At 41.6% G+C, this 12,430-nt stretch overlaps 1 protein-coding gene across 3 annotated transcripts in view; it reads left to right on the forward strand.

Moving 5' to 3' along the window:
* The window catches only part of ERGIC1 (endoplasmic reticulum-golgi intermediate compartment 1), a 150,211-nt gene that overhangs the window by 105,036 nt on the left and 32,745 nt on the right, over window positions 1-12,430 (forward strand). For 2 of the 3 annotated variants that reach the window (XM_072630980.1, XM_072630981.1), the window contains exons 5-6: window positions 419-543; window positions 8,551-8,655. In XM_072630980.1, the coding sequence (XP_072487081.1) occupies window positions 419-543; window positions 8,551-8,655 (230 nt within the window). The remainder of the gene's footprint in view (window positions 1-418; window positions 544-8,550; window positions 8,656-12,430) is intronic. The other variant, XM_072630982.1, reaches the window with a different exon arrangement.

Below are 12,430 nucleotides of genomic sequence, written 5' to 3' on the forward strand. Positions count from 1 at the left end.
TGCTTTTCACACACACACACACACACACACACACACACACACACACACACACACACACACACACACAGTCACTCCCACATTTCAGACGATGTAACGCCCTGGTGTTGAAACCAAGGAGCCCTTACTTCCAAGTTACTCCCAACTGCTCTTCTTCATCGTAGTCTTGGAATGTATCAATGTGCCGTGGAAATGCCTGCTTGTTTGAAACCAAACTCTGTGAGTTAAAGGGAGAGTCTGTATTTCCTTAGAGTTAAAGAGATCATCTCTTCCTTACTCCTGTACCTGGCTGTTCTCCTCTCCCCCTGAACAGGCAATAGATGGTTTGCAATAAATACCCATAGGGGTAGCCTCCATCCCTCACCCTTCCCTCTGATTGTGACTCCCCCTTTGTTCTTTTTGTTCCCTGGGTACTCCAAAGTGGTTGGACTGGACATCCAGGATGAGATGGGGAGACATGAAGTTGGACATATTGACAACTCAATGAAAATCCCTCTCAACAATGGCGAAGGCTGCCGGTTTGAAGGCCAGTTCAGCATCAACAAGGTGACTAGAGATGTTAGGTCTCTTCCTGCCATTTCCCTCCTATTCCCTGGTCTTCTTCCTATAAACCAAATTGCTATGAGGTACCTCCCTTGGATCAGAGCCACTACAGGGCTGAGTATATTCATGGCAGTCTTGCTGCTCCAATCACTGGGCCACAAGTTGCAGGCTTGGAGATGTGTCAGGCTGCTTTGGAATCATAGCCTGATCTTGTGGTCAATAGAATCATTGTTACTCCTGCCAGTTAAAAAGTACAGTTCTAGGATATGGCTTAAAAAAATAGGATACCTGAAAAATTCTGTAGCCCATTTGCCCCTTAAGCAGGTCCATGTGATTATAGGATTTAGTTCTGGAAGGAATCAGTCAAGAAATATTTATTAAGTGTCTACTCTGTGCCAGGCGCTTTGTGAAGCACTGGAGTCTTAAAATTAGCTCATCTGGCTCAGTCCTCTCATTTTGTGGTTGAGGAAACTGAGGCTCCAGGAATGAAACTGATAGCCCTAAGTCTCGTGTTTTTTCTTTGTTCCATTCTGCTCCCAGCTCTCCTAGCCTTTTGTTGATCTAGCTGCTCTAAGTTGACTCACAGATTGTAAAGTTTATAGGAAATTCTCTGGAAAACCTAGTTTATATTAGGTTATTCCCAGGGCTGCTGAAGTCTGTGTCTTTACCTGATTTGACCTGGGGGAAGGAAGAAAAGGGGCTGTTCAATCCCAACAATTTGATACTACAAAAGGACTGGTACCACTCAGAAGAGATATTGTGGATTTCAGCCAGCAGAGAGTCTGCTTAAGAATTTTTGACAGTCCTCTATTTGATAATTAAAATAATAATAATAATAATAGTTAGCATTTATATAGCACTTTAAAGTTTGCAGAACCCTTTATATATGTGATTTCATTTGAACTTCATAATAGCCATGAAGTGGACGCTATTATTATTCCCATTTTATAGCTACAGAAAGTGAGGCAAACAGAGGTTAAGTGACTTACCCAATATGACACAGCTACTAAGTGACTGAGGAAGATGTAATCTTCCTCAGTCCTTGGGCAACTTAGTGGCATAGTGAATAGAGTGCCAGGCCTGAAGTCAAGAGGATTCGTCTTTCTGAGTTAAAATCTGGCCTCAGACAATTACTAGCTGTGTGACCCTGGGCGAATCACTTAACCCTCCTTTCCTCCATTTCCTCATACATAAAATGAGCTGGAGAAGGAAATGGCAAACCACTGTAGTACCTTTGCCAATAAAACCCCAGATAGGGTCATGAAGAGTCAACACAACTGAAAAATGACTCAACAGCAATAACTTCCTTGGTTCAATGCTCAGTCTTCTGTAAAGAGATAATGTGTTAAGAGACTAGGAAAATAGGAAGGGGCCATATTATAAAGGGCCAGAGGAGTTTATATTTGATCCTAGAGGTAATTGGGAACCATTGGAAATTATCAAATAGAAGTATGGTAAGGTTACTTTAGGAACATCTCTTTGGCAGCTATGTCAAAAGTGGATTTGGAATAGGGAGACATTTGAGACAGGTAGTTCAGCTAGAAGGCTATACAGTAGTCTAGATGAGAGGTGACTGTGGGAGTGAAAACAAAGGGCTATATTTGAGAGATCTTATATCAGCACACTGTGGGGTATGTGTGTGTATGTAGAGAGAGAGAGAGAGGAGTCAAAGATAATAACTACAAATCTAGGTTATTTTGTGTTTGGGGGAAAAGATAGTGAATTTTCTTTCTTTATTCCTTTCTTTCTTAATTGGTATTAAGTGACTTGCCCAGGGTCACACAGCTAGTAAGTATCTGAGGTCAGATTTGAACTCAGGTCCTTCTGACTCCAGGACCAGTGCTCTATCCACGGTATCACCTAGCTGCCCCATTAGTTTTCAACATGTTGAGTTTGTAATGTCTATAGGACACATAGTTTGTAGCGCCAGAGACTGGGGCTAGACAAATAGATCTGTGAATCATCTGATAGAGATGATAATTGAACCCTGGATCAATTAGGGACTGATGAGTTAGTTCATCAACTGAGAAAAGATAGAGAGTAGAGCAGACCCAGGCCAAAAGTTAAAGAACAGAGTCATGAAAAGTAGGAAAATATTAGCACTGAAAAGAGGCCATTAATTTTGCAATCAAGTTCCATTGGAAACTTTGAGGAGGACAGTATCGGTTGAATGATGAAGCCAGTGATTGAAGATGACTTTGTCAAGGAGTTTGGCTGAGAAGAGGAGAGATACAGGACAATGGCTAGCAGGTACCATGGTGTCTATCAAGGGTTTTTAAGGATAGGGAGATTGGGCAAGTTTATAAGCAGCAGGGGAGGATGAAGATTAGATGGACACTAGGGATTTGGCTAGGGGCAATCTGTTGAAGAAGACAGAGGGAGGTGTGTTCAAAGGTCCATGTAAGGGTGTTGGCTTTTGCAAGCAGCAAAGCTGTCTCATCACTAGAAACTGAAGTGTGAAGGAGGTGATACTAGGAGTTGATTTCAGAGGGTGTTGTGAGATGAGCAGGAAGGGATAAGAAAGACCTGTTGGCTGACATCTTCGATTTTCATAAAGTCCTCAACAAAGATGGGGATTGGGGGTTGGGGAATAGAATGGGAGGCTTGAGGACAGAAGACAACTTGTGGAATAGTTTCTGTGGTAAATGGGATAGGACTTGGTTAGGGAAGAGAAGTAGGATTGCATTGCTACAATAAAGGCCCAGGTGGCATTAACTTTGTAGTAGTCAGTAAGATTGGTTTCATGGTTTCCTCCAGTTCAGTTCAATATCATGCAAATAAAGCAAAACAGACAGGTGGTGAGAATAACCAAGGATTGTGGTTTAAGAAGGCTTGATCAGTGATAGGACAAAGGAAAAAGGAACCCAAGAGTAAACTACATGTACCATTGAACCGGTTCACCACGGGTTCAAAATTAAGCATTAGTCATTTATATGTGAACTCTGTCCCATGCTAACCAGAAGCCTCATTTCTGACTTCTCTAAACAATCTTAGAATAAGACAGAAGCATAGGTGAAATGGTCATTGGTGAGGGCCTACTTTAAAACCAGTCATAACTCAAGAGCACCAAGTGTCAACTGGGCCACTCATCACCTTGTGACTAAGGCAGGCTCCATGAGGGCAGAAAACATTTCCATTTCACTGGCCCTCACTGGAAGGTTTCCTCAGTAGTAAGTTTTCCCTGAATTTTAATTCTGCTGGAAACCTTTGAGAACCAAGATCCACCACCATATAAGAATAAGAGACTGGGAGAGAACTGTAATGAAGAATCTCACATCTATGGGAAGCTGGGGCCTACAATTTCATCAGTTTAAGAACTTCTCTCACAGCTTTTGTCCATAACTTAGACTGACAGAGTTACCTTGAACCCTGAACCCACGTCTTCCCAACTGCAAGGCCAGCCTTCTTTCCCGTTATACCATGCTGCCTTTCATTACTCAGAGGGCAAAAGTAAGGTCTGTAGGATGCCAAAGTAATCAATCTGCTCCCCAGCTTGATCTCCTGAGTCTGGAGCTTGGTGGTCTTCCTTTCTTCCCTGGGGTCATATTTTATTTCAGTTTTGAAAGGACTGCTTCATAAACTTTGTTTTCCAAAGAACACAAATTGGAAACAGAAGTATAAGTGACCTATAAACCTGGCTTTTTTCCAGGAACCAAATAAAGAGTTTCAAATTTCATTCATGTCATTTCACCCTGCAAAAGGAAATTAAAGAAGATGTTTTAAGGACATCTAAAATAGGATTTGACTTACACATTTCTGCCCAGAGTCAGTCTCCGGGGCTCTACGTTAGGTACTGAGAGGCCTTGTCTGTGCAGTTACTGTGAGCTGTTCTTTCTGTTAGTATCTCGGAGCCTTTCTTCAGTAGATCTTATTCGATTCATTCATTCAACATGCATTTATTTAGCATTTACCGTGTGCCAGACATTGCACTTTTTGTTGTTGCTCAGTCAGCTTTTGGTGACTCCCTTTGGGGTTTTCTTGGCAAAGATACTATTTCCAAAGATGTCATTTCCTTCTCCTAGCTCATTTTACCAATGAGAAAACTGAGGCAGACAGGGTTAAGTGACTTGCCCAGAGTCATATGGCTAGTAAGTGTCTGAGGTTGGATTTGAACCCAGGAAGTGAGTCTTCCTGACTTCAGGCCTGGCACTCTATCCATTGTACCACCCAGCTGCCATTGTAGTAGGGTCTAGGAATATAGAGGCAAAAATAAATCTGTACCTGTCTTGATGGAGTTTACATTACACTGAGGAAAACAAGATTTAAACATCCACACACAAAAAGCAACATTGTATAGAAGTTGTTGTTTGTCCTTCATTTTCGAAGAAGACCATGGCATCAGGAAGGTGATGCCATGACTTACAAGTGAATTGGATTTAAGTGAGGCAAGGCTGTGCAAAGTCACCATCCTCACTTTCCCCTCTGGAGCCATTTGGGCCCAGTGGCAAGATATAGATCAGGATGACTGGAGATGGCCCCCTTTTGTAGAAGAGTGCTATATTTGAAAGGATGATTTAGGTTCAGATCCCGTCTTGGACACTTATTAGCTGTGTGACCTTGAGCAAGTCATCTGACCTCTTTAAAACTCATTTCCTCATCCATAAAGCAGGAACAATAAAACCTGTAGTACATAGTTATGAGTTCTCTGTGAGACTTAAATGAGATAATGTATATGAAGCAATTTGCACAAAACGACCAGAACCAGGAATAAAGCATTGATAAAATACTTTGTATAAAGTAAGGGAGATACAAATAGGAAAGTACCTGCTCTCAAGAAGTTTATATTTTAATGGAAGAGATAACACTTAATGAAAGGGTTCAGCAGCTAGCAAAGCAGATGGCAGCGTCTCTTCTTGAGTGTTATTTCCACTGATAAAATCCTAATCCGTTTCTGGTGCCAAGGACTTTTACTGGCAAGAACTTTCCTTTCTGGGTCCTTTCCTTTCTGGACCGAATCCAGATAGAGTCCCCTCTACCATTGTAGATTGGTACCTCCTCTGTGACTTAGAGAGTTGAGCCCTGAGAAATAAAGGGACTTGCCCATCTGGGGTCACACAGGAAGGTGGTTTCAGTGGAAATACTGCAACCCATTTCTTCCTGGCTTTGAAGAAAATTCTAACCACTATGCTTCTCTGTCTCTCTTTAAAGTGTTTTACTAATGTCAGTTATTACTACCAGTAACTTTTGAAAGATAGTAACTTTAAAGTAGTGACATTAGTCGTGAAGCTTAAAGATGGCTATTTTCATCTTGGGAATTTGAGTAACTGATATCTTTGATCTTTCTCTTTTTGTATGAAACTTTTCAAGAGGATGGCAAGTTTCACTCCTTCCATTGCCTACCTTTAGACTGTGGGGAGCTGAGCTTAATTTGAATTTATAAGTAAATTTATATGCTGGAAAGTCAGAATTGCCACCATACATTTAAAACAAATGATGTTAGAACGTGAATATTTCAAACTGTGTTGGCAACTCAACTACTTGGTTTGAAACCTCAGTGGGTAGCATTTTTTTGGAGTTAACTGACTCACTGAGTCAGCAGGAGGTAGTCAGGATTTAGGCAGGCACTATATGATTGGCACCATATGTTTTTAAGTTCATTAGTGAAGGCTATGTGGGTTTGTAAATCACATGCCCTCAATCCACTTATCTGCAGGCCAGCACTTGCTTTTGTGAGTCATCTGATCCTATCAAACTGTGATGTGATCAGTATCCTGGTGATGGGAGTAGGGGAGAGGGTGGGAGAGAAACTAGTATAGAAATAAGTTATTGAGTCATATTTGCTTGGGGAGAAGAAGGAGGCAGTCCCATGAATTCATATGCAAATACCAAGTATTGGGACCTCTTTGAATCATTTAAATTAATGGATCTCATTGCTCAGACCTCAAACTAGATCACTGCTATCAGATGAGGAAAGCTTGGGATCCTAGTGAAAGTCATAGATATTCATTCAATAAGCATTTATTAAGCACTTACTATGTGCCACACCCTCTGCTTGGTACTGGAAAAATTGGAAGCAAAAATAGACCAGTATCTGCCTCAAGAAGCTTATATTGCTTTGAGAGAAAAAAGATACTCACATATAAGTAACTGAATAAATGAATGAGAGCTATTGATTAAGCACTTACTACGTGCTAAGCACTGTGCTAAATGCTAGGGAACCAAATGCAAAGACGAAATGATCCTTGTTTTCAAGGACATTCTAATGGGGGAAACTATACATATGGAGAGTAGTGACCAGGAAAGGGATTCATGATCTGAGAAGTCACAAAGATGGTAAGTGGAACAATTCTTGTTTAGTAGTTTTTCAGTTGTGTCTGACTCTCTGTGACCTCATTTAGGGTTTTCTTGGCAAAGATACTGGAATGGTTTGCCATTTCCTTCTCCAGCTCATTTTACAGATGAGGAAACTGAGGCAAACAGGGTTAAGTGATTTGCCCAGGGTCACACATCTAAGTGTCTGAAGTCAAATTTGAACTCAGAAAGATGAGTCCTAGTTGCCCTAATAGAGAAGTCCATTCACACACTCTTTCCAGAAGCAATGGTAGTGGTAATTTGATTACAGCTCTACTGAGAAGTAGCTTTGAAATATATATATAGTAGATGGTGTCAGAGCTGGGAAGACCTGGTTCAAGTCCATTCTTCAACACAAATTGGTTATGCACCCTAGTGACCCACTTTACCCTCTGAGAGAGTCCCAATCTGCATTAGTAGAGGAAGATTGCTTATCTAGGAGTTCCATAAGTCAGTAGACTGTAGGTCCAGTCCCCATCTTTATCCCTGTCTTAGAGAAAAAAAGACAGTTGGGAGGCTGGCAAGAGAATGGCCAGGATGAAGCTAAGCATTCTTTGTCTCAGGGAGTACAAAGTTGGATGTCTTAACTCCTCCCAGGCATGGTCTCTGGTGGTCCAGTTTGGAGGATAAATATGAAATAAATGTGTGCAAAGCTAAACACTAAGTAATATTGGAGAAGATCAACCAAGGGGGTAGGGTAGCCTCATATAGGAAGTGGCACTTGAACTGGGCTTTGAAGGAATCCAGAGCTCCAAAGGGGCAGAGGTGAGATGAGATATTCCAGGTGTGGCAGTAGAGATAGAATATCTTGTGATGAGAATGAACAAGTAGATCATTTTGACTGAAGTGTAAAGTGCAGTAGTGGAGTCACGTGTAATAAGATGGAAATGTAGGTGGAAGCCAGATCATGGTGGGCTTTAAGTAACAAACCAAGGAGTTTGTATTTGATACTACAGGCGATAGGGCCTCTGGAGCTTTTTGATCAAGGGAGTGACCTACTCAGGTCCGTGCTAGAGGATTTGGACAGGAGATAAACTCCACTAAAGAAGCCCAGTTAGGAACAAGAAGTGATGAATTTTTGGACCGTTTGGTCTTTGGAACAATAAAGGTATAGTTGATCACCCAACTGAAGGGTAGATTCATCATTGAAGTGGGCAGTGTTTAACAAACATTTATTAAGCATCTACTAAGTACTGAGGAAGATCTAAAATTGATAAGAGGGTCTACAGTCAAAAAGCGTTTATTAAGCACTTACCATGTGTCAGGTGCTGGCAATGCAAAGAAAGGCAAAAACACTGCCACTGCCCTCAAGGAACTCCCTCGTGGAGCTTAAGGATTGCAGACACCATTGTTGTCAAAGAATGATAGGGCTTCCTCCTGCTATAGACACTTCCTCTCACTCTCCCACAATGTATCCCTTGAGGAGACACCTTATTCCCCTTAGGTGGGATCATATTTGTAAAGCTTAGCACAGTGCCTGGCACATAGTGGGCACTAAATAAATACTCATTCCCTTTTCTCTTCCCTAGGAAGCATCCTGGCATTTGGACCATAGCCTAGAGTCCTTCTTAACATCCCAGTTTGGATAAGACAAAATCAACTTCCATGATTTCTGCCTACTTCCCATAGACAGAATCAGGAGAGGAGGGAAGGAGACATTTTTTTCTAAAAGCTTGTCTTTCCTGTGTTTTTTGCCCTGTGGGCTATTGGCCCAAATAGGTCCCTGGCAACTTTCACGTATCAACACACAGTGCCACTGCACAGCCCCAGAATCCAGACATGACTCATGTTATCCACAAGCTTTCCTTTGGAGACACATTGCAGGTGAGTTCTCAGACCCCAGTGACTTGGACTTGTGACACCGAGACCAAGAGAGGTTTGTTATTTTTGAGTGAATGGGGAATATGGGTGGAAGGGGTCATTGAAGGGGTGGATTACATTTACCCTTGGAAGGATGTTTTTTGCTGATGGCCTCATGTACTCAAAAGGGTATGCCATTGGTGAGTGGAGTGCAGTTGTGGGTGGGGAAGAAGCAAGAGGGGTTAGATGTCTTCTTTGCCTTCCACCCTTTCCAGGCAGGAAGTAGATCTAAGGAAGAGAAGCCTTAGTTCTTCTTGATTTCATCAGGAGTTAACTTCTTCCTTTTTTTCTCTCCAGCAAATTTATTTTGAATTCTTTTAAAGAAAGGCAGTTCTACCTTTCTCAGTCCCCCAAGATGAACTTTGGTATCTCCTCCATTCTTCTGCTTCAACTAGGTTGGCATTTAACTTGGTACAAACCCTAATTTCACACATGGGCCTACTTATTCTGCTGCATTCCTATAACCTGCTTTGGTTTGACCTCCTGAGGCCTTGGTGTTGTATTTTTTTCTCTTACATACCCATGTGCACGCACATACACACACGTACACACTTGCACACGCACAAGCACACACATACATTCACACGCACACACACATGCATGCATACACACGCACACACACTCACACACACTCACACACTCCATTGCTACATGACTCGTTTCCCAGTCATTCTGTTCATTTGATTGCTCAATATGAACAGCTCATGCTGTTGTAATCTTAACAACCTGTTCCATGGCCAGCCACATCCAAGCATGTGCTGACCGATCATAAACTTTCTATTCTCTCATGTAAAAATCACTTTAGGCACTTTTCAAATTTCTTAGTTTTTCTTTGGAAAAGTTTTGAGGGTAGAGAAATTATCTTTGCTAATCTTGTGAGATCTTGCCTATTGTTCTTTCCTTGTTCTGTTCTTTCCACTAAAGGGCCAGGGACAGGCCTCCCCAGATTTCCTTTGTTCAGCAGCCCACACAAATACATATCATTCAGTAGATCTCCCTCCTCGTTGGTATGGGTGGTCCTTCTATCAAGGCGGGTTGTGTTTGTCCTTCATTCTTGAAGAGGACCATGACATCAAGATGATGACATGACCTGCAGTTGACTTTGATTTGAGTGGGGGAGGGCTGTGCAAGGTCACCAACATCACTTTCTTCTCCTGAGCCATCTGGGTCTAGTGGCCTGATATTCATCAGGGCGACTATAGATGGCCTACGATGCAGTGCAAGACCCTGGCCCTTTCAGGCTAAGGTCTTATCACATTCTCATTTAACAGGTACTAGGAAGGATCATAGGATGTAATGCAGACCAGCTATATCTCTTTACCTTGTGAGATTCTTGTCCCAGCATCTCTGTAAAATCTTCCCTAGAGGATTGACTCAAGACACTGAGGGACTTCATGTGATCCTAGATTTAGAGTTAAGATGAACCTTAGAGGCTATCTAAAATGGCCCATTCTTTTTACAGAATAGGAACAGAGAATCCAGAGAGCTTAAGTAACTTGCCCAAGGTCATATAGGAGAGAATCAGTGGAGCTAGGATCTGAATCCAGGTTCTCTGTGCCTTCAGCACAGGCATCTTATTATCCCTTATTCTGATCCACCTCCTTATCCAGTTGTATATGTCTTTGATGATATCTCCTATGCCATTTTTTGTTCACAAGTTTCCATAGAAGTAGTCAACTAATACTTAACAGGGTACCAACTAAGTGTACTACCCAAAGGGCACAGAGGAAAAAAAAAGTCCCTATTCTCAATATATTTGTAAAAATAATAGTAATAGCTAGCATTTATATAGCACTCTAAGGTTTATAAAGGGCTTTACAAATATTATCATGATAACATTTTATCTACATAAAACCTGCAAAATAAGTGCTATTATTATCCCCATTTTACAGATGAGGAAACTGAGGGCAAAGTCAAATGACTTGCCCAGGACCACAGAGCTAGTAAGTATCTGAATTGGGATTTAAACTCAGATCTTTCTGACCCCAGGGCCATTGCTCTGTCATACTGTACCACCTAGCTGCCTCTTAATCCATTTGAGGTGGTAGACCATAGGCAAGTGAAGAAGATATGCATACTTGTACAGTGTCAGAAGTTCTGAATGTTAGTCTTAGCTCGTTCACTAACTGATTCTATGGCCTTGGACAGCCTTTGAGAGGCAAATGGTGGCATGGTAGATAGAATGCTGAACCTGGAATCAGGAAGACTTGAGTTCAAATCCAGCCTCAGACACTTACTAGCTGTGTGAACCTGGGCAAGTCACTTCACCTATGTTTGTCCCAGTTTCCTCAGCTGTAGAATAAGAGTAATAATAGCAGGTATCTTTTCTAGCTTTTAAAGATAGGCTAATTCATGTGTATAATTGATGATATAGTCCCTGCCTTCTCAGTAGGTTGGGGAGTGGGTGGAGGGAGGAACAGAATTTGGACCTCACCATTTTTTAAAAATGGTCATTAAAAATAAATAAATAAATAATGGTTTTGAAAAATAGACTAGGTATATAAAGATGATCATGATGTCCTCTGCATGTAAATGTAAGATAGACTGGAGGAAGGAGAAGCTAAAGACACTAACACTGGGTCAGTTATGAAGATATGAGGGGCTGGACTAGGAACCTTGATGTAATAAGCTGACAGTGGAGGAGGGCTGTGGGGAGGATGGCTTGGGGATTGCCAGAATTTGGGGATAGCTGATATCTAAGAGATAAAAAAGCAATGGAAAAAGAATCCATTGTTTTAAGACCTATGGCCTGGGAATATTGAAGTGGTATTGACAGCAGTGGAAATATTTGAAAGAAGTGACAGATTTTTGGCCATTACAATGGCATCAAGGTCACTTTTTCATCACCTCTTGCCCAGACTATAATAGCCTCTTTAATTGACTTCCCTGCTTCAAATGTCCTCCCACTCTTGGTCTGTCCTTCCCAAGGCTGCCAAAGTGCAAATCTGGCCACATCACTCCTCCATTCAGGAAACTCCAGTGGCTCCCTGTGACCTCCAAGATCAAATATAAATTCCTGTATTTGGCATTTTAAGATGATCATAAACTGCCTTTCCAGACTTCTTATATGTAGTGTCCTTCAACACTCTTTACAATCCTGCCAGACTCTTCTTTGTTGTTGCTCATCCAAGATGTTCTTTCTCCCATCTCTTTACCGCCTATCACCCATTCCTAGAATCCCCTCTCCTCATCCTCTGTCTCGTAGAAATGGAATAGAGCACCAGACTTCAAGTCAGGAAAACTGAAGTTCAAATCCAGTCTGAGACACTTCCTAGCTTTGTGACCCTGGGCAAGGAGGCATGTAACCTCTGTTTGCCTCAGTTTTGTCATCTATAATATGAGAATAATAATGTTATTAGGACCTACCTTCTAGGGTTTTTGTAAGGATCACATGAGATAATAATTGTAAAATGCCTGGCATACAGTAGATGCTATGTAAATATTACTTATTATGATATACTTTTCTATGAGAGGCAACATGGCATAATAGAGAGCCTTGAAGTCATAGGTTCAAATCCTACTTCTACACTTGTACCATGTACTGACTACATGACCTTAGGCAAATCATTTAATCCCTGAGGGCTTTAGGGAACCCTCTCAGAGTAAAAGTCATAGCAAAGGTCTTGCTTTGGTAGAGGGCTACACCAGTGAAGTCACAAGATCTGGTTCCTATCCCTATATTTGTATATTTGAGCCTTTTGTTGATTTGTGTCATGCCTGGTACATAGTAGGAGGTGAT

Source organism: Notamacropus eugenii, chromosome 1, assembly GCF_028372415.1.
Source record: "Notamacropus eugenii isolate mMacEug1 chromosome 1, mMacEug1.pri_v2, whole genome shotgun sequence".
NCBI lineage: Eukaryota > Metazoa > Chordata > Mammalia > Diprotodontia > Macropodidae > Notamacropus > Notamacropus eugenii.